At 45.0% G+C, this 22765-nt stretch overlaps 1 protein-coding gene across 1 annotated transcript; it reads left to right on the plus strand.

Annotated features, from left to right (window-relative positions):
* Positions 1-113: 113 nt before the first annotated feature.
* Positions 114-21620, plus strand: COTL1 (coactosin like F-actin binding protein 1). Its single transcript, XM_052796835.1, has 4 exons — positions 114-315; positions 836-918; positions 10995-11152; positions 20263-21620. Exons 1-4 carry the CDS (start codon positions 239-241, stop codon positions 20371-20373), a joined length of 429 nt encoding a protein of 142 aa, XP_052652795.1. The 5' UTR covers positions 114-238; the 3' UTR covers positions 20374-21620.
* The last annotated feature ends 1145 nt before the right edge of the window (positions 21621-22765 follow it).

Raw genomic sequence — 22765 nt, forward strand, 5'->3', positions numbered from 1 at the left:
GGCAGCCGGCGGCGGGGCGGTGGGCGGGCGGCAGCGGGGCTCGGCACTGCGCGGTGCGGTGCGGGAGAGGCAGGAGCGGCGGTTCCCCCCTCCTTCTCCTCCTCCTCCTCCTCCTCCTCCTCCTCCTCCTTCCTCCTCCTCCTCCTCTTCCTCTTCCTCTTCTTCCTCCCAGCTCCGCGCCGCTCCGCGCTGCCCCCCCTTCGCCTCCCCCGGCTCGGCCGCCCGGCCGGCCGGCTCCATGGCCACCAAAATCGACAAGGAGGCGTGCAGGGAGGCGTACAACCTCGTCAGGGACGATGCCACCGAGGTGAACTGGTAGGTGGCCCCCGGCAGCTCCCGGACAGGCACCGGTGCTCTGTGATTCCCCTTCTTCTCTCCCCCCTCCCCAAAGGGTGACTTCTATAGACCTTATTCCCCTTCTCCTCTTCCCCCTCTTCCTAAAGGATGGGGGTTTTTGACAGTATGTTCCTCCCCATCTCCTCTTTTCCCTTCCTAAAGGCTGACTGTTAAATGCATTATTCCCTTTCCCTTTCCCGCATCCCAAAGGCTGACTTTTAAATGCCTTTATTCCCCTTCTCTTTTCCCCTTCCCAAAGGCTGACTTTTAAATGCCTTATTCCCCTTCTCTTTTCCCCTTCCCAAAGGCTGACTTTTAAATGCCTTATTCCCCTTCTCTTTTCCCCTTCCCAAAGGGTGACTTTTAAATGCCTTATTCCCCTTCTCTTTTCCCCTTCCCAAAGGGTGACTTTTAAATGCATTATTCGCCTTCCCTTTACCCCATCCCAAAGGCTGACTGTTAAATGCCTTACTCCCCTTCTCTTTTCCCCTTCCCAAAGGGTGACTTTTAAATACAATGGCTCTACAATCGTCCCTGGAGACCAAGGGGTAGACTATGAAACCTTTAAAAGGAAATGCACAGGTAAGCTCCGTCTTGATTGCTTTGGCACCTTACCGGGTTTCTTGCTGCCCGGTGCAAGGGGGGAAAGGATGGGAGAAAACTTGGGTAAACTGGAATTAGTGCTGCTGCTTCCCTGTGTCTGCCCTGTCCTGCATGATCTGTTTTCCAGCCGCCACAGAGTGCAACTCACTGAAGTCCGTAGTCCAGCTGGTCCTTTGTCTCACCCTTAGACTTAAGGTCCTTTGGGCTTTTTTTCCCCCCTTTGCACAATTTTTCATTGCTTCTCGGTTATAAACAAGATAAAACGCTTGATTAGCAACGGTCTCCTTGCTTAGCACTGCAGTTTCAAAGCAAAAAAGACTCAATTTTTGTGGCTAAAAAGATGCGGTCATACAGATCGTTTTGCAATAAAATTCTTCGGTAAATTGTATTCATAGCGCTACAGTAACTCCAGTTAGAAGGCTTGCTCGGATTTTTTAAGAACATGAAACCTGAGAAGAGAGTGCTTATGCCGAAGATCAGCTCGAACAATACAGCACTGAAAACAATCGTATATGAGGCGTTGCACAACGGCAACAGTTGCGGCTCTAGGTTTAAACGTGGCAGTTGATTGTTGAACTGTCGGTTGTAGAACATTAACAGGAGACATGAAGCCTGGGGAAAATGAAAATAAGTTGAGAAATATTTAACTTCATCTGATCTTAACTTTTGACATGTTTTAGAAAAGCGGGCTTTGATTTTTCTCAGAATAACTTGTACAGGGGAATTGTATAGCTTTTCCTCCTACCTTGGCCGCTATTTAACAATGTCTCCAAGTGACGAGCTATGGAAGCATTTGTAACTAATACTGGACTATAGCAAAGTCGTCCTCACTGATCTAGTTACTCCACAATCAAGTATTATGGTTAACCTGTATCTTTAGAGTTATGTATCTGTATTGCGAAGGAGTTGTGTATTGAGCAGTCTCTCCCTTCTGAAGGTGGGGCGAGTCCCGGAGGCACTGTAGTCAGAGTTCCACAGCTATTGAAACGCCAGTGCCTGTCCAAATGGTCTCCCCTGAGATGGAGGGGAGAACTTCCAGTCATTTAAATAAGAGCAGGACTGGTCTCATCAGTCAATAAATATCATAGGAGAAAAATACATTTTAGTCCTTGGAAAGCAGCCACTAAATCAAGACGGTTTAGACTGCTCTGCTACAACATTTGCCGTGGGGGTCTTACTAGGATTAACACAGCGACTCGTTTCCAGCTGTTCTTGAGATCTTTGCAGGGAAAATTCTCAAAACCGAAAAGGATCCTCTTATAGTTGATGTCAGAAGAGCTGATACCCTGTACTGCAAGAACTCCTTCCCACTCAAGTCTTCTTAATGGGCAACGTAAGGAAAAAAGCAATTACCTGGCATACAGGGAAACCCAGGGCTCAGCACTTCTGAAGTTCATGCCTGAAGGGTTAGTAGTTTTCTTGGGAGGTCAACAGCTTCAGTATCTGAGTGCCACGTTCTCTGTCTCCTCTTGTGGCCAAGGTAACTGAGCATCTCCAGCATCTCCAGACATCTGAGGCTTGCAGAGGAACCTTCCCCATTTATTTTCTCTCCCTGTTTTTTTAAGGAGTCCGTGCCTTATTTTGTCTGAACGGATTTTTAATGTTTTGCCTGGAGTGGCACCCTCTCAAGAACAGTTCCTAGCTTCCTTTCTGTAGCAAAGGGAATACTTTTGTCCAGTGGCTCAGCGGGCAGAGGGGCTTTGGCAGAGAGCAGGCACCGGTTGGGCTGGGTAGGATGCATATAACAACTAATGGAGGCACATATTGCACTTTGGAATACGGCCAGGTTTGTTTTCTTGCCATCATTTGCATGTGCCAAACCCTTATTTATAAACAGGGTATTATAACAGACAGAGTTCAAGGAAACCTTGTTTTATACCAGCAAAGTGTCAAGCTGACCCCAATACTGAAGCATGTTTAGAGCAAAAAAGGAAATTTTGCATATTTTAGGCATGGGCACAGTGGGGGAAGAGTTAAATAAAGGGCATCTGTGGGGTAGACTGTGGCCTATGGTTAGCCTTTAATGTGGAGCTAAATCCTTTATAGCTGCTCCATCACTCCCCTTCCCTCTTCCTTCTTTCCCTCTTCGTTTGCATGCACCTGGTATGGGCTGCTCCTTGGCAGACCAGGGGCAAGAGGTTGTTCTCTAACTTACCTCTGGAGCACAGTTGTTGGAGAACTTAAAAGAACTGGGCAAATTCATGTACCAGGTTCTTGGCTAAGTGCTAGAAAGGATCTTCCTCCACCCACGAATTAGGGTGCAGCAGTTGGGGAAGCAAGAGATGCAAGTTTTGGTGCCTCCATCTGTGCAGCAACTCTTCACCTGGACCACTAGACGTAGTCAGAAAACAAGGCTTGTGCCAGCATTGAAGTTAGAGCTTGCTTTCCCATCTGGAAGAAAGGTGCCAAATGTTACTATGAAGTAGAGCTGAATCAAAGTCAGTAAAAAGGAGTAGGGGGGGGGATGGGAATTGCTGCTAAATATTATTTCTTCCTACTGCTACATCTCTTCCCTCCTGGTCTACGCCCCATCTCCTTCTCCATTTTGCTGGAGGGGAGAAGAGCTACTATCAATGCAAACAGCTTCAGAAAATGTGATTAAGAGAGTAAAAAAAAGGCATCAGAATAAACTTCCTTCCTTGTTTTGAATTCCTGTTTTGTGAAAAACACTGCCCTGAAAGCCACAAAGTACTGCAGCTGCCTCTGGTAGAAGCTGAGCATAATTTGGTGGTTGAAGGTGAGAGCGGGAACTGGAATTGAAAACCTCAGGATGCAGAGTGTCACCAAGCCCCTCTGTCAGAGCTTGCTCTGTTCTACTTTCTGCACCATCTATTTCATGCCATTCTGAGTGGCAAACATCTGTCCCTCCCACTTTCTTTAATAACTATTCTTATTAAAAGCACCTTCGGCATGCGGTACATATTGCTTGCCTCCAGGGCATTAAATTACCGAGCAGGCGGTGTCAGTGTGTGCTAATTCATGTGGCTCTGAGACCAAGAAGGTCTTTTGTACCAGTTTGGAAGACATTTGCCTGTGGTGGATGTCCTGCCCTTGTGCAACGACAGAGGTTAGGAAGGGCTGGAGGGTAGTAGGGTTGTATTTTCGCTTTTTCTTCCCCCCATACGTAACCCTTTTCGTGCAGACCATGGCCCAACCCATTCCTGATTCTGCATACCTCCTCGGGGAATGAGAGTGGTTGAGGACAAAGGGAAAAGCAAGAAACTGAAATTGCTTCTTTTAATGGAAGTAGCAGTTCAAAAAGACTCTGTTAGAAACCGTCTCTCTGCAAAGCTCCAGCAACGCTCTGTGGGCTGCCGTTGAAGGAACACACGACAGACCGAGATGCCGAGCTCCTGAGGCAGTGAAGCCCGTGCCCTGAGCCAGGAACTGCTGCTGCAGCCAGTCTGCCTTGGGCGGGTTTCATTACTCTCACTCAGATACGCATTGTACATCAGACCCCCAGGTCACATATCCTGGGGTGGAGGCTTTTTCTTCCTAAGCTCTTTACTAAGCTTTGGGTAATAGCAGAAAAGTTTAAGGACCTGCATAATCAAACTATCAACCTTTTCTCGTCCCACTGTTTGGGGACAGCAATTGCCACTCTTAAAGGAAGAAAACATGGTAAGAAAAGCTTCTTCAGTGCTCTTTTGTTCAGGGTCCCAGGATTATGCTGCAAACACAGCCTGAACCCTCGACTTCTGCCTATCAGCTGCTGTCACGCTGTTGCTGTCGAGGTTTGCATAAGGCCACAAGACTTATACGGTTTGGCTGGGGGGTAGTAGGCACTGCTTGAGTCTCAGGCAGTAGTCTTCTCTGTCCTCCAAAGACCAGCCCCAGATGTGTGAACGCCTCTCTGCCAGTCTATCCCAAAGTAAAGTCGAGGAGGTTGGTTTAAACCACCAGCACAGTAAAGTCCTCATATGATTAGGAGGTGGCCGCTGGTGGCATTTCATCTTGCAGTCCTGCGTAATGACCAATGTACGTGACAGTATCGGCCTTTGTCTGACCCAAGGAGTCTGGAGACCAAAGTTGAGGACATTAATTGTGTCAGGGTCATTAAACGCACAGCGTAGACACCCCCTGTGTCTTCTGGCTAAGGACTGTTTTGGTTGGGCTTAACAGCACAGATCACCTCTGCATTAAATAAGGACTTAATTCAAGGCTTTTGATCCATTTTACTTCATAGTTACAGCCCTTGCCTCTGCAGATGGCATGGATCCAGACGTAGCATTAATTTGGTGTGTAGTAGTACGTGCCATCAGTACACTTTTAAAAAAAACAGCTGAGCTGGTGGATTTGAAGCCAGAAACACAGATAAGAGTTGAAGGTTATTGCACGGAAGGATGTGAAGGCTCTTGGCGGGTTTTTTGTTGTTTTTAATTTCAAAGTCTCATAACTGGGCTGGTGATGCTGTTGCTGAGAAGAGTAGAATGACATACAACTGAGATACCGAACTAAAAGTCCGGTCAAAAACATCCGCTTAAACTTTTGTGTGTGTCGGTAATACCTGACTGCACCGGACAGCTTGCCTCAGTTTTTGCATTACAAAGCAGCAGAGCATCGCATTGTCTGTCTGTGGTTTACTTTAGTTTTTTTAAAGTATGTATTCTGCCATTAAGTAACAGAGAGGTTGGAAAACTGTGTTTCCCCCATGCCACATGTGAACAGTTGTTTTTCAATGCATCGCTGACAAAAGAAATAATGAGCCTTTTATTTGGAAAGCCCCAGTCCAGATAAATAATTGCAATGACAGCATGAAATGGGATAGTTATTCATGTGTCTGAAAAGATCAAACCAAAACCACACTGTGCATTCAGCACGAGGAAGAACTGAAAATCTTTGGGCTGAAATAAATACCCTATAAAATCATTTCTGGTTGACATAAAATATTGGGAAGAAAATTGAAATAGAATCAGCTCCTACAACAAGTGCAGGCTCTTTGGGGCTTATGACAATTGTCCTATAAAGCCTGGCCTGCATATAAAATTTAGGAGCTATGAGTTGAGAGATCACCAACATTATGTTGGCACCATAGGTTGTAGGAAAGGTTTGTAAAAATGCATGAGGACATATAATGAGATAGGTGCTTATCTGTATTTGGCTACATCTTAAGTTGCTAAAATGGGCTTTGTAAATCAGTCTCCTACTGCTTTTGTTTTTCCTCTTTAAAGTTCGTCTTGCCTGCTTTCCCTTAATTATCTATTAAAGGAAGACCTGGGGCCATGGGTGGCTTGTGGGAACTTCACACTGTCTTTGCAGCATTTTCCTGCCCCTGTGCCCTCCCTGCTCGCTGTGAAAGTCATGCTCTTGGGAGGGTCCGCTGAAGTGGCATGTGTTTGACAGCGATCTCCTGCCCGCTGGAGCTGTGTCTTAGACTGTCCCTTGCAATGTGCAGGAGGTTGTTCTAGGGAATGTTCCTCATTAATTTTTGTGGGAGTAACTCATCAGGTCGAGTTCTGCACTGAAATAGTAACTCTTTGCATTCAGTTTAGTTTTGTGATGCTTAATTAAAATAGCATGGCTGTGGGTCAGCATTTTACCATCCTGTGCTAGGCATAAGAGCAGGTAAAGAAGAGCGTTGTATCTTTTGCATGGCCTTTGTTTTGGAGCCTGCCTGGCCCTTACTTCTGGCCAACTAACATAACCGTTCCTTCCTTCAGAGAAGGGAAACAAAGATTAGCTGGATCCCCTGTTTCCTCCCACTCTGCCCTCAAGTACATACCCAGGTCAGGTGAGAGACCACTACAGGACCACTGTCACTGGGGTAGCAGCAACTCATTCTGATGAAACGCTGCTGGGGGCTTCGCTGGACCGGAGAAAGCTGGAGAAGTCAGTGTGGGGTCATCCTCCCCACACACTTGTGTCCCAAGGACCCTGTACTCACGTCAGCCACCCCAGGTTACATGGAAAAGGTTTGGTGCCCCAGCTACAGCGTGCCCTGTGGTCACGGTCCTGAGGTCAAACATTTTGTATTTGTCGTAGATGACTTAATGAACATGTCTGCGTGGTGCAAGGCAGCATTGCATCAGAGATATATGGGCTTCAGTACAGGGTTAGAGGGACAAAACAGTGTAGTAAGAGGTAGGGAAGGTTTTCTGTCTGCACTTCTAGCCACGTGACTACAGGGGTGACTGAAGAGGTGGAAAATGGACAAATTAATCTAAAATGGATTCATTTGAAACAAACAAATCCTCATGAAACCTGTCATGCGCTACCAGTAATTCATTGTTGGACAGAACACAAAAGCAAATCATTCCATCAGCTGCCTTGCTGTATGTGACCTTGATTTAGCAGGCAGGTGAAGCTGGGAGCGGTGGCCTTATCTTGGCATCTCTCTGGCTTGGCCATTCAGAGCCGTAAGGCTAAGAACCGCGAAGCTTTTGACAGTGTATTTCTTTCCTGCAGCTATTATCTTTTACTGATGAGTCAGTGCATTTTAATCTAATGGGGAATTTTTTAGTACAGCTGAACCAAAGGGTTTGAGTGGATGAAAAAGAGGAGAATACCGTCAAGGAGATCTCTGCAGCTTGGCATTCAGCTTTGTTGACAGCCAAGGGCAGCTTAATCAGTATATTTGGAAAATCCTGCCTACTGATAAGTAAGGGGTTTGGAGAAAAATACTAAGTGATGCTCATTAAGGCATTCATTGTACTCTTCAGTGTTTCTATAGCCCTATTGTCATGCTGTACAACCACAGTTAAAGGAGTAGTGATATTAGTAGGAATTAACGTTGTTAATTTCTGCTGTTTGTAACTTTCGAGATCTTCTCAAATAAAGCTGCTATTTCAGTTCTATGCAGATCTATTATTTGCTTCTCTCTGCCCTGAAATTCATGGCTTAGTGACTAGGAAGGTGGTTATGTTGAGCTAGGCAGGATTTCCTCTTTTAGAGGAAATCTACTGTCTCTCTGATTTGTTACACTCCCCCACACACCCGGCAAATTCCTAAAACCACTATAAGTGGTTTTGTGTGAAAAGGGGGGTGGGGGGGTGTTGTGGATATTAATGCCTTGAGATTTCTAGGGGAGTTGGCACTGATGGCATTGATGCATTCCAGCACAGCAAGTTGATCTGCAGGGTAGAACTGATTAACTATGAAAGAGGAAATCTGGGAGTATAAAAGAATTTGCGTTTTGATCCCGTTATCACTCTGAACATGCTTCAGACTAATTGTGAAATTCAGTCACTTCTGCTCAGGGATTTTGACCTGCAGTTGGAGGGGCTCATACCCAGGCTGAGCTAGTGCTTAAAATCTCCGCGTCTGTCCCTGTTGCACTTTTAGGAAAAGAGAGATGTTAATTGCTAAGGGCTCCAGTTCACATTCCCTCTTGGCTTTATCTGAAGCTGCTGAAACGCTCCTCAGCTGCTGCAATTCACAGACTGGCACATCAAGTTAAAGCATCACGTATTGGTAGTTTATATTAAAAACACTGGACTGAAAATGATGGCAGCTGAAGAGCCTGTTCTGCCTGCTGTGGGGACACAACCTCCATGGGGAGACAGGAGGAGAAAGCACGCAGCTTGGGTGTAACCTTTCAAGCCCCCACAAGTAAACCAGCCCCAGGTAAATTCTGCCCAGGATGGTGACTCAGAGCCCCGCATCTAACCTCCGTTGCTCGTTAAACTTATTGGGACTTAACATGATGAAGTAAGAGTTGCTCATAGTCACTGAGTAGTAGGTGATCTAATAGATAAAAGCCCACGTGGAATTGCTGGGTTTGGCTCTCTTTGGTGCCACTGATCAAGCTGCTTTCAGACAGGATGGGAAAGCACTCAAACTCTTCTGCTGAGAAGCAAATCCTGCTGCTGCCAGTGATCTGTGGGTTCATGTCAAATTAAAGTTCATGCTGACGGATAAATTCCTTCAACTTCCTTTCTACATCACTATGAAAAAGCACTGCTTTTTCACATTCATTATATTTTTGCATTATTTTTATTATAAAGGGGCATATTCCAAAGCAGTCTTCAGGATCTGTAACAGCCTTTGGTAGAAGGGGCAGGGATGAAAAACCTACATACTCAAGGTGGACAGCGATGGGTCCATGGGAAGGGCTGTGACACGGTTACAGTATAGTAGGGGCCAGGACTTCATGACATTAAAGTGCCTTCCAGCACTGTGTTCCCATAGGAACCACAGTACAATTCTTAGCGGAGTGTGGCCTCCTTTACTGTCAGATCTGGGAAAGCAAGTTTTTTTCATAGAACTGTTAATAGTAACGTTAGGGGATTTACTGTCTCTCTTCACCTTGGGTATTTCCTGGCTGTCGGTTCATTTATGGTTCTAATCAATCTTGGGAAGAGGATTTACTGTCAGAAACAGGAGTCCCTCCGTGCATTTCTTGTACTTGAAAGTAATAGGGTATCTGAGAGAGAAGTTTTGTTTGCCTGCACTGTCGATACACATGACTCTTACTCTCCTTCCAAAGATCCATCTGGATTTTTCCTTTGAATAAGATCTCTCTTTCTCTTTGTTTCAATTTTGAAATCTAGAGAGAAGTTTGTTTTAAGCACTGTACCGGCTCACACACATCCCTACATACATTTTCCAGTTTTCCCCAGTAGTCCTCTGTCAGTGGCAAAAAAGTACATAGAGAACAAAATAAGGAGAGCATAGGTGGATTTTTTTCAGACTTAAAAACGTCTTCTCTTTTATGAAGGGGAAGTTGTCTTTACTCCCACTTTGGCAAAACAAAGTGTTAAAGAAGCTTTGAGATCTGTCAGCTTTCAGAGAACATCCCACTTTTTTTGCATTGACTTCTAGCAGCTTATTTTCTGGGGATGAGCAATGTAGAGCTGCTTCTCCCCTATTCCCGGAGCTCCTGGGGCTGTCCTGACTGTTCACAGAGCATGCTGTAACGGATCCAGGGATGGGGATGTTGGCAAACATTGCTACACCTGGAGCCTGCGTTTCCACCTGGCAGTAGTCAAGACAGCACATAACTATAAAGCATGTTGAACTGGTCACAACAAGCGTAACCAGGATTTGCATGATTCTTTTCAAACAGCAAGTTTGTTCTTCTATTTTGAGTCATCTCATTTCATTAGGAGGTCTCGAGTGACCTCTAACAGATGAAGTAGCTATGAATAGGTATATTCCACGATTGCACAACTGTCCATCTGCTCTGCTTTTCTGCACAATCCTGGTTGAAGGCTCCAGTATGGTGTATGCCACCGAGGCTGGGGATACGAGTGGATGGTATCGCATGCTTTCCAAGTGCCTGTGATCATGAAGGCGTCCAACTGCCTCGGTTGATGAGTCACCCTGCAATGAAGGAACGAACTCTTCGAGACAAGGAGTTTACAAGGTTTTTACACATATGGCCAGACTAAATAACTCTAGTCTGGCGTGATATAGCAGAAACCAGCTGTGAAACAAAGATCAGAACAGTTCTAAAATCCAAGGCCTTTCTCTACAGGGCTTCAGAAGGAGTAGAAAAACACATCTGGGGAAGTAATTGCAGATTTTTCTTCTGCTCCTTCTTCTCCCCTCCTTCTTGTAAACTCATACTACAAGTGAGCCAGAAATGTTGCTGAAGGGAAGGAGGGAAAAGGATCAGATTTGCACAATGGCCACTTTCTGGGTATATGTTATAAAATGTGACCCAAATCCTGCTATCTTGTAAGAAAGAGATGCTGGGAAATCACTTTCTTCCCTTCTTGAACAGTGACCTGCAGTTGAATGATCTGGCTGAATGTGTAACTGGGGTTAGCTCTGTCCTCTTGAACTGCCCATTGACTGTATTTTAGCCATTTCCAAACTCACTAGCAGCACACTAATGTGGCGTGGGGTGGCCAGCACAGCCAGCTTCCTCCCAGTAATTCAGAGCACCCCAGGAAGAGGCAGACCGAACACTGGCAAAGTGCACCTTGCAAGTAAAGGGCAATATGAGCAGAGCCCCTGTATTGCCCTGGTAGTCCCGAACGATGGTATTGTAACACAGGATCAGTAGCTTGGCTTGGTCTTTAAGCTGACAGCAATAGTCTCACCCTGGAAAATGGCAAGGCAGGGATGTTTCTGGTTTTAATAATTTTATCCTTTTTGCTTTGTCTCTCCAGATGATGTTCGATTGTTTGGCTTTGTCCGATTTACCACCGGCGATGCCATGAGCAAGCGAGTCAAGTTTGCCCTCATCACTTGGATTGGAGAGGATGTCAGTGGCCTGCAGAGAGCCAAAACTGGGACCGACAAGACTCTGGTCAAAGAAGTAGTACAGGTAACCTCTTCTTTCTGCTTCTAACTGCCAGTTCTCATCACTTTCAGCTCTACAAACGCCAGCAGGAGGGGAAAGAGGGGGAAGGATTGGATCATGCTTCAACTTAGTAGTTAATCCTTTAAAAAGAAGACAGTTTCCTATTGCCTGTCTTCCTGCTAGGAAGACTTAACATCTGCCCTTTGAGCAGTCAGGCATAAAGAAGCACCTTTGAGCTTAAGGCTGTCTTAACTATTTCATGAGGAGGGAATATATGCACTCCCCTCCTTGTGACCATTAAGATGTTTCCCATCTCCTTCCTTGATATGGAAATAATATAATATTGAATGGTGGAGAACAAGGCAGTATCAAGTTAAGCAGGTAAACATAAAAACCCACACCCTTGTTTAAACTTCTCTTGAGGCCTTTTGTCTCTGCACAAGGAATTCCTGGACCTAATCAACTCAAGTCTGAAGTCCCTATCAGTACCAATTAACTAACAGCTCTTAATAGCTAACTAGATTTGAATAGTCTTCTGTTTGGCCTTGGGCGTGTGAGGGAAAAAGAGAAATGTGCTTAGTACGCACCTTGGAAGGGTTTCACTTGCATTTATCTGCCCCCACTGAGATTATCATTTAACTGTCAAGGCCTCCCAGGGCACTCTGAGCCAGGCTGGCTCTGTTGGGCTCTAAGCTCAGTCCAAGCGCATGAAAACAAGCAACAGCTGCAAGAGAAGTGAATTGTGGAAGGCTGCAAAGAACTGCTGCCGAAAAGCTGCCTTTAACAGAGAAGATGCTAACATTTAGCATGTTTCTTCTGAAGTATTAAAGCAAGATTAGCTCTTTCAGCTAAACCTAGGGCCAGCTCTCCAATGCCTGAGAAATGGTCTTTCTTAAGTGCTTGGAGAACAGGCTGACCATTGAAATAATCTCCCTCAATAACTGTGTTCTTGCCTGTGTAAAGAAATCTCCCAATAGGACAACATGAAGGATGAGAATGAAGTCCCCCTAAATTCATTGGTAGTTTGTATGATACGGAAGATTATATTTAGATAAGAAGCGTGAAGAATATAATAAATTCATATCATTCCAGAAGATAAGCACTAGTGCTAAATGTTTCAAAATGACAACTATGCAGAGGGGTCCTTTCTGAAAAGAAAATTCCATAATGACACCTGAGAGATAGGAAAGCAAATGTGAAGCAGCTGAAAGTATGTAATTGTAGCTGAAGATTAAATTATAGAGTACTAATGAATGACTCATATAAGAGTCCCTAAGCCCAAGATTTTTTTAAAAATATGTTTAGACAATTTATTCCTGTTGAGTTGAATAGCATTCCTGAATGCTCTTCTAAGATCTGTCCCTCAGGTCTGTTACATATAATTTGCAATTTCACTTGTTTCATCTTTGATTAGTAGTCTGTATGAGTTAATAATCTGGTGGAACATTAACCATTCTTGGCTGTTACTTAAAAGCTTTCATATTCCAATTAATCTGTACTAAAATATGAAAACAATACAACTTGTGCTTAATACACTTTTTTTGAGCAACCATGTATATAACCCACTCCACAGCATTTCTGAATGTAATGTCAATGGTGATCTTTCCATAAGACATTATCTTGACAACTATTTTGAATAGTTCTACATGTGCAACTGTGGAATCCCTCTGCGTAGGATAAAAGCGGAACTTTTTATTCTTTTTATGCATGTAACCTTGCAGATAATCTGTCAAAACAAAAGAGGACAAGGAAGTCCAACTGGAATTTAGTGGAGGGAATTTATTGCAGAGCTATTTCACTCTTCCAAGTTCTTTTGACCTTCAAAGTACATTCCCAGTCACCCCACTGCTTCTGATTTTTACAGAGATTATTTGAGATGTGAGTTATACATAGAAAAATACAGTTGGTTGTTTGCTGTAATGATAAACTACAGATCTGACTCAGTGTTGGTTTGTCATTTGGAATAAGCATTACCCTAAAGTGGGAATTTTTTTCTTTACAAACCCTGAAGAGAATCTAGGCTACTGATGCAGTTTGGCTCTCTGAGTTTTAGTTGTGTGCACGGCCCATAGGTGCGCTTACCCTGTGCGACATGGCTCTCCTTCCAAGGAAGTGTGGCACAAGGAGGCTTTTTGTACAGCACATAACAGCTTTGATTTTGTGATCTATAGAAGCGATTGGTTGGGATTCCAGAACAACAGCTCTCCAGTCTGAGAAGCCCTCAGTAAAACTTGAAGGGCTCTCACTATCTTGTAGTATTTGCAGAAGCTAACTGTGGCTCTTTATTTAAGACCAAAGCTCCAGTATGAGGGGAGGCCTGCTTTATATTCTCTGCTACGTTGTAGATGCATTGATGAGCTACGGTTGAGCTCTGCTCAAAGCTGAACAAACGCCAATAAATGTTGTTCTTCCACTGAGACACTCAAAGTGAAAGACAGTCAGCTTGAATACCACCTAGCAAGCAAAACCCACCATGTTGCATCTGTAGAATAAAGAGTGTTCACACATGGTGATTATTAACGGTCTCCTAGAAGCACCTGCCATAAGGAAAACGCGAGGGATATTAACTGTTGAAGAGTAGATTATGGGCTTGTGAACAAAAGGATGAAATATTATAAAGCAAGGAGAGGAACTGGGTTGCCCTCGCTTTTGTATTCCTCCCTTGGAAGGGGGAGCAGGTGCTGTGAATTCTATAGGGAGGTGGCTTGGGAGGCAATGCTGATAGTCAGCGGAGGAGGTTGCCAGAAAATCTCTCACGAAGAAAGGACAATTGATTTTTAGCTGTAATAACTGTAAAATTACAGGGATGGATCTCATCTGGTACAAACAGCCATAGTTCTCCTGATCTGTACTCGCTGAGAATCAGGTCTTCTTGCTTATTTGGGACTATCCTTATTACCTCTTTAATGTTGTTGGAAAATGGGTTTTGCATTTATTGTATTTATTTTGGATTGTAGAAAAGTGCATTTTGCATTTAAGGAACATTCAGTAGCTTTTTTCCACAGCCATTTACTTTCCATCCTTTCCTCTTTACCTCAGCTGGAAATCTTGGATCAAATCAAGCCTGTGACCTGGTCCAAGTCATTCAGCTGAGAGCAGGTTAGAAGTAAGGCCAGGATGGGGAACAAGTATTTATCTATATCTTCTTGAAGGTATAACTAAGTACTAATGTATGGAGACTTTCCTGTGTAAATGGAGACATGGAGTAAGGTGATGCAGTATCCCATCTTTTCTCCAGTGAGCTTCTGTCTAGGCCAAGGACAGACCTAGGGGTGGGGGGTAGTAGCACACAACGTCCCATGCCTTGCAGGCTGTTGCTTAAGATGTTTGGGAGTTAATTTCTGCGGTACAGCCTAAACCTAGGTCTAGAATGATCTAAACTTAACAGCAGGGGAACTTTATGAAACAGTAAGCCAGGATGACTTCAACTACAAGGCTGCATCTATTTTGTCATCAGCATGTCTCACCTTGTACACGTGGGTGAACTGGCAGATGCTTACCGTGAGCCACACACGCAGCAGACCCCACGGCATTTGTGTCCTCCACACAGCTGCAGTTTGATCACTGTGTGCCACTCGTTGTCATGCCAAGGTTGTACCCAGCTGCCAGTAGATACCAGCTGAACAGAAAGGCTTTGGGCATATTTTCTGCTTGGCTAAAAAGGAGATCATCCAGAGCTTGTCTTAAACTCATGTTTTATGTCCCTGGCAGTAAGGATGGTTCTGCCTTTTACCTTCTTTGTATGCACAAGCTGTGGCTCATTCAGCCTTAGTACAAATCCATCCAGGAGACTCTCTGTGGTCTGAGGGCTGTTGTTTTGACCTCTTTTATTCCAGAGGCCCAGGAGAAACAGGTCGGTCAGCTCAGCTTAAGCCCAGAAATCAAGGCTAGTGTATGCTGCTCGTCATGGCTAGGAACGGCTGCCAGCGTGAGGTTCAGTTCAGCCAGAAAAATTCCTGCAAGGTGAAACCTGGCAGCTGTGGGTTTTAAGTACAGGAGCGTCAGGCCTTCCAGTGAACGAATGGCCTCGTTCACTTTGAGGAGAGGCAGAGGGATGATGTTATGGTGCTTTTCTTCGAGTAAGGACAAGCCCAGGCACAACGGTTGTGGGGCTGGGAGTGGCAACTGGTGCTAAAGTGGTCTGGTTTTGATGTAAATGCCGAAGAACTGAAAACAGGACTCGGTTTCCCTTTGAGTGTTGCTTCTTCTCTGTGAACTTGTTGCCCTTCATGACTGCATTTCCTACCAGGAGGTTTCAACCCTTCATTAGGCAGTATGGAGGTCTTTTTCCTGACGGGACTGTATTCCCCTGCAGGGCTGTCTCAGCAAAGGGACTGCCTAACCTTTGCCAGTTTGTCCTATTTTCCATGAATTTTGACTCTTCTCTGTTTTCTTCAGCACTCCTGCCCCCACAAAGTCATGTGCTCTATTATTTGCCTAAATTATATTCAGGGTAAAACAGCTCTGTTTCTGTGAGCAAATATTCGTGGCATTTTATTCATTATTATTTTTGGTGAGGAATTTGCCTGGCTTTAGTGATGTCAACAAGTTTACTGAGTTCCTGCTTTGGAGCTCATGGCTGGATCTTCTTTTGTTCACCTTTCTCTTTCCCTCTGGATTCCTCACTGCACCGATGCTGGTACCTCATGAGGGAGGACCCACTTACGGCTTTACTGTCCCTGGTCTCGGGACAGATAAAACACATAGAACTCCATGTATGTGCATTAGGTTTCTCATGTTAGTACAGTGGCCTAAACAGAAGATGGTTGAATAGCTTTGTTAGAGGCAGTCAGAAAATCAAACTCATATGGTAACGGCTATGTCATGGTGGCTTTGAGAGAGTCTTTCTCAGGAGGGTGAGTGAGATCCTGCTGGGAAGGCAAACAGAATTGTTCTTTTTGACTGTTTTTCCTCTTCTGGTTTACTGTAATGACCATACCAAATGGCTATAGATTTACGAGAACTCTTAGTTGTAGTCTAGAGAAGGTGGTAACTTTATAAGTAACTTTTTCAGGCCAGAATAAGCAGCTTCTCATCACCCCATATCTGACACACAGCCCTGTGACTTTTCCAGTGGGATGCAGCACAGATAGGAAGAATTTGCAGCTCAGCTGAAATGTAGTTCCCGTTGCTGAGAGAATGTGTTTGCCAGAGGTTTGGGCTGGCTTCTCCCAGTGGCTGGAATTGGTCCATGTAAAAATTGGCGAGGAGTAAATTTGAAGAGAGGGTTTTTGCTGATAGCTTGGAGTCTGACAGCTGATCACAGGACCAGGTTTGGTGTAGCCACGGTAGAGTGAAGGGCAGTGGTACTGTACTGCTATCGGCGCTTGTCACTTTATAGCTCTCCTGGTACTCAGAGAAGGCCTGCTAGAACATACCTCTGCTACAGCCATAGGATGTGTCCTTTCTTCCCCATGACCCCAGGTCCAGGACTCATACCGTGCTGGAAAAGAAACACGGGAGATGTCATCTCCTCTGTACTGCGTCTGCACTGAAAATAAGATGACTAGTGGATGGGAGTGGTGACATTAAGCACAGTGGAACTGAGGATTTTGAACATCAGTGGAGGCTGCTGCAAGCCCAAGTGTAAATAAAAACAGCAAGAAGCTGCTCAACTACCTGGCACCATCCCTAGCTGCTAAGAACCCAAGTGTCTGTAGACGATATAAGGATTTTCCTTCTGGCTTCAGGCCTACCCATGCTGGGATTTATAAGGGCCTCTGCAGACCTTTTTGGTACAGTATCTGCACCAGACAGATTTTCCCTTGGCCAGCTTAGGGAAATTTTATGGCCCCATATGCTAAACATTCAGCGCCTGGAAGAGGAATAAAATCTACTCCACCCTTTTTTTTCCCCCCATAAAGTTGTCTGGAAGAGAGAGGCTGGACTGAGCTTGCTGGACAAATTTCATGCTTCCCAGGGAGAGATGCAGGCTCACTTTCCGCAACCTGACCTGCATGGTTGAAGCCCTTTCTCTCTGTGGTGTCGCATGGAGGTTGACACAGGGGATTGGATTGCAAAACTGTGATCCTCTGCTACTCAGGCACAAAGTGAAGCATGTGTTAGATAGGTGTATTGAAGGACCATGAGTAAACTTTATTAACTTTACTTTTTACATAGCATTCAATGATTTGAGAGGCAAAGCAAAGAGACTGTGGTCACTGTTGTGTCACGAGAGTGATAAAGATAAATGTCATCATTGTTTTTGTTATCTGTAGGCTGCTGGTGACTCTGGGGTGAATACAAAGGCTAGGATTCATTCACAGGGCTTGCTGCGGTTGTAAAAAGCTTGAGGATAGGGGGAGGAGAAGAGAAAAGGAAGTGGAGGATGTAAAATGAAGATGTATGTCAGCAAAGCAAGGTCCCAAGCATCAGAGTTATGCACTGTGCCTTAGGCGGCTCTAAGTTCTGCAATTCTCTTGAAAGGCATTAGATATCGGTATGTGTGAGAGAAGAGAAAGCAGGGACTTTCCCCACCCCAGTCTCTTATGGGCAGAAAGAAAATCCGGTGGCAGATCAGAAATCTGGCTGAAGTCAGATGCCTGTTGGCATTGCTGTTAGCCGCTTGAAGCTAGGATTTTTCCTGGTGGTTTGCAGGAGCCGGTTTGCTATGATCAGTTATTTATAATTGCAGGTGACAGTCATGCCAAATAAGGACCATTGCCTGGTCTAGCTAACATCAGACCCAATTAAACCAGTTGGGAGTAGTTTTACATTCCGGCAGTTTCAGTGGGGGGCAAAAAAAGAGTGAAATCTGGGTAAGATGGCCCTCAGCTGCAAAGTGCTGCTGTTGATCATGGGTGCCCAGTCGCCTGATCTGAGAGCCAGAGTTCTCCTCTAATCATGCATGAGTGCACTTGCAGTTTTAATTTCAGAATCAGCTGGATTCTGCAGAGTGAGCATTGAAGGAAAGCCTCCCCACATTTATAAAATACACATACTTTTCATGGAGTCCCTCAGAAATTATTTTATGGGCCAGTCTCAGTTCTCACTAAACTCAGGGCAAAGACTAGCACTGAAGTCAGGTAGTCCTGGATAATCTGCTTCCCGAGTTGAGGAAAATTTGTTAACCCTGTTAGCACGGTTAGAAAAGAAACTGAAGCGGCTCAGCTCAAAAATCACATAGGTAGCACACCTCAGTGAGCATCAAATAGTTGAAAATCCTTTGTTTGGTCTTAGCAAGAGCTGAGCTTTGCAGAGATCTCACACAGGAGATCTGGAAGTAGGACACTTGTGAGCATAACCAAATCTGTTGTTTCGGGCAGTTTGCTTCTTCATTTCCCACCTCAGAAAAAGGATTTTTTTCTCTAAATAAACAACTTCTTTCCCATTTTCCCTGAACTCTGCTAAGACATGGATGAGTGCCTGCAATGTCTGTCTGTCCTCACACCAAGAAAGCTGACCATTGAAGCATGGAGCAAAATGGTGCTGTGAAGCAGTTGTTATTGCTTAGGACTTTGTCTAGCTGCAGCTGAACTAAAGCAGAGCAGACAAGGCTTCTCGTAGCTGCTATAAGCTTTTTTTTCTCCCCCCCCCCAAGCAACTCCTCGGTAGTGAGGATTTCCTACAGCATGAAACAGGATCAGCCGCAGCCTGGGAGACTGGCGGGGGGGAGGGAGCTGTTTTTGCTCTCCCTTCCATTTCTTCCACCGCATGAAAGGGGTGCTGAGGCTCTTTCAAGCTGAATCCTTCTCCACCCCCTCCTTTACACGACTCTGATCCCAAACTGAGACCCTTGAGACGCTGCCAAATAAAGAGCTCTCCCATGGCTTAAGAGTCTGAAACCAATTAGAACAGCCCCCCCTCCACAGTTGTGCTGGGGCTGTTCCAGCACCGCGGAGACCCACACAAGATGACTGCTTCTTCTCTCAAAGCATCACCTCATTCTCCCAGGCAGCCTCCATCCATCACCTTTCGGGGCACTTGCTGCCCAGGGAGCCAGGCATTGCAGCTTCCCTGAGACATTGCAGCAGGGCTGCTGGGATTTTAATTCTTTTTTTTTTTTTGTCGTCAGTGTGTCCCTGGCCCTGCAGAGTGCAATGGATGCTTGTGTTTTTCATGCTGTCTAAAACCTCTGTGGGTTGGGGGAAGGGAAAGACACATGCAGTGTTCTCAGTTGTGGTTAGGAAGGGAAGGAAAATGCTAAAGCAAGAAGCAAATGTGAATGTTTGCTGAAGCATCTGTGCACACACATGCATGCCACCCTTGCTATGAGGCAGGAGGGCCCCCACAAAGGAACAAATCCCTGACTGTAGTGACACTGCCGTGACAAGTGCCCTAAAGGCACCATGGGATCCCATTCACAGTGATCTGTTCCGAGAAAGGTTTTCTCTGTTCACAACCTCACATCGCAGCATGCTGCCGAGGCCTTGCCCAGCTCCCATAAGTTGCAAAGAGCATTCAAGCAGCTAGATAGCTGCTCTGCAGTACACAAGTGTATTAATAAAGCGTGTCCTTAAAGGTCACTTTGGATCATTAGACCACAGAGCATAGTGGAGCCTATTAACAATACCAGCAGCCTGTCTGGTACAGTATCTTGGGTTTGGCCATGATGCGTATTAGATAGTTGAGGAGTCAGTAAATCTACTCAAGTAGACTTATTTGCTCCTGGTACCATCTGCATGTTGCTCAATCTTTAATCGAAGCATCCTCCTATCCTATGCCGATGGGGTATGATACTGTAGTGTACTGCAGTATAGCACTGTTCTCCTTTTTTTCGGAGAAGGGATCCTAAAAAGGGCACAGATAGGATTAGTGACTTGCCCAAGATTATGCTGAGGGTCAGTGGCAGTTAGAAGGTAAACAGTTTTGAGCTTTTTAGTTTGCGTACTACTTAGGAAACTTGACCTAACCTAGCCTGTGCATTTATCACTAGGAAGAGTTGTTGCATAGGGCAGGATTGGGTCTTGCAGCCAGTGACTGCAGAAGTAGACACATAAAATTTTTCCAGGTTAAGTCTTGGGTTTTGCCATCACTATTCTTCTGTCTCATCCACAGCTTCTATTTATCATCCCTACCACAGTAGATAAGGGTATGCAGCTCATACAGCCATGGAAGCTGGATAACCCGTCTTTATTCAGGTATTTGGACAAGCATCCCCCTTTTTTAACAGGCTTTTTCTTTATCTCTTGCAGAACTTTGCCAAAGAATTTGTGATCAGTGACCACAAAGAGCTGGATGAGGATTACATCAAGAACGAGCTGAAGAAAGCAGGGGGGGCTAACTATGATGCACAGACTGAGTAAACGCACAAACCTCCTGGCACCATCACCTGGATCTGAAAGGGAGGGGAAAGGCACAACAAACTAACACAACTGAGAGATGAGGCAACTGAAATCCCCAGCTTTCTGTGTGTGCACCTAAGAACTCCCTTTCTTTGCATACAGTGGACTTCTATTTTCCATTCCATCTCATGCAACGTCCCTCTCTGGGGTTCTGTTTTTCTTTTTTCCCCATTTTTTTACTCATAACTCTGTCCATGTTCTCGCATCTGTGGAATTTAGGTTTGGCTCTGCTTTGGTCCTATTCAGCATTGTGTTTGTAGAGGCTTGCCATTGTGTCCTTCGTATGCGTGCATGTCTGTGTGTTTAGTTGGGCTCAACCTGGTCTCTGAGGGGAGAAAGTTTTGGGGGAGTTCTGAACATCGATTACTTTTTTAAAAATTTGTTCTGAATTATATTCTTGGGAATAATATTTTTTGCTGTGCCAGGCTCAGATCAACTTGAGTTGACTTCACTCAAACTTTGATTAAATTGTCTCAGCTTAAATGTCCAGCTGAGACGTTATCTAACAGCTTACACAACAAAGCGAACAAATGAAAAAAATCTTCAACTCTTAACAAATGGGAATAAATTTGCCTTAAACATTGCCTGACAGTTGCTATGCTATGTGTTGCATCTCTATCCCTCCCTCTTAAAAATAAGATCCAACATGATCTGAATGTGGGGGTTTTGTTGTTTTTTGGAGGTATCATGGCACAGTAAACTGAGGGGCTTAGAAATGTCTGGACACTTGTTCACTATTTTGTGTACATTGGTCTCTGGGTTTGTATTTGACTTTCCTAATGCTGGGGCTCAGGAGGTGAAACTGAAACGCATAGATTTCCTTTCTAAATGATGTCTGCAAAAATAGCAGCCGCTGAATCCTAGCAGCCTACTCTGCCCATGTCCCCCCTATTTTTTTTTTCAGTTAAACAAAATATCTTCAGTTATTTGGGGCCTTCAGGCAGTGAAACATCCTGCAGCTGTGACCGAGGGATGGAGCAGGGCAGCTCTGTCCCAGTCGGGATGAAACAACAGCAGAGGCCCAGAGAGAACCTGGGCACAGTTTGTTTGGAACCAAACTGTTTGTTTGGGGGGCTTCTTTGTATGGCTTTGTTTTTCCATCAAAGGTAATTGTCCCCAGAATTATGTGTAGGGGGAAACTGTGTTGCACTGGGGCTTGGGAGTCAGCGCTATAAACCTGTTACAGAAATAAATGTTTTTCAAGAACAGTTCTCAGCGACTCTGTTGTTCTTTTACCTTCCCTCCAACAAGCAGCCTATATTTAGGAGGTCTCTTAATCCTGGGTGTAAGGCTTTGAGCTCTTGCAATCTTGGGGCTATTAGGAGAATTAAACACTGGCTTAAATGTAAAATGATCTCGGTGCCTGCAGCCCTTGTCTGCTCATCTCTGCTCTGAAAGACAGAGGTGACCACAGTGCATCTGACATACTTTAGTTCAGCAGCTCTACATCTACATTTCCAGCACCAAAATGGCAAGTGGGAATTGTAATTAGGTCAAAGAGAATTTCACACCCACATAAAATAAATGTGGAGAGGTCAGGAACAGATTTGGGAGCAAGAACGACACTCTCAGAGGGAAGTTTTGCAGCTTCCTGCACAGGATTACATGGGGTGTTACAATTCTAGACTGAACTTACTAAAACTTGCCCTGAAAGAAGGGGAACGGTTATTTTCTACAGGACTGACAGTAGGGACAGGCATAACTAATGGGAAAGAGCTTTGCAGAGAGCTTGTGATGCTCCAAGGCTTTGCCTTACTGGTTCAGTGACCATGATAAACTTTTATTTGACAGCTTGTGGGGTACTGAGACAACAATCTCTGTCTGGTCTTGAAGCCTGGCAGCAGTTATCGCAAGAAATTCATCAGCACCAGCTGTGGTGTGGGGTTTCATGCACTGCTCAAGAAAGAGCTCAGCACAGAGGCAAAACAGCTTTCTCAGCCGCTCGAAGGCATCTCAGCAAGACAAAGTGGAGCACTTGTGCTGCCTTTGGTGAGCTGGCCCCGGGGATGGAGGAAGTGAAGGCATCACCCTGGCCCCTTCAGTTGCTTTGCTATGTTCAGTCAGCCTATGCCTCCCACAGAGTATTCTTCTGAAGACTTTCTAAATCTTTTCCAAATATTTGTCTCCTCCAGGTAAATTCTCCAGGCATGTCTGTTCCATGCCCTCTTTGACAGCTGCTCTTAGGGCCCAGTGCCCTGCGTCTGGGGCTGACTCACCAGCGGCGGCTGGACGGGCTGGGAGAGGAGACAAAGGGCTTGTTCCTTCCTTGGATTTTTTCCTGACTTCTGCAGTGGTTTGAAGTGGGACTCCAAAGTACTCCTACATGATAACCATGCCATTTGCCCTTAGTCAG

This window comes from Harpia harpyja, chromosome 9 (genome assembly GCF_026419915.1).
Source record: "Harpia harpyja isolate bHarHar1 chromosome 9, bHarHar1 primary haplotype, whole genome shotgun sequence".
In the NCBI taxonomy this organism is placed as follows: domain Eukaryota; kingdom Metazoa; phylum Chordata; class Aves; order Accipitriformes; family Accipitridae; genus Harpia; species Harpia harpyja.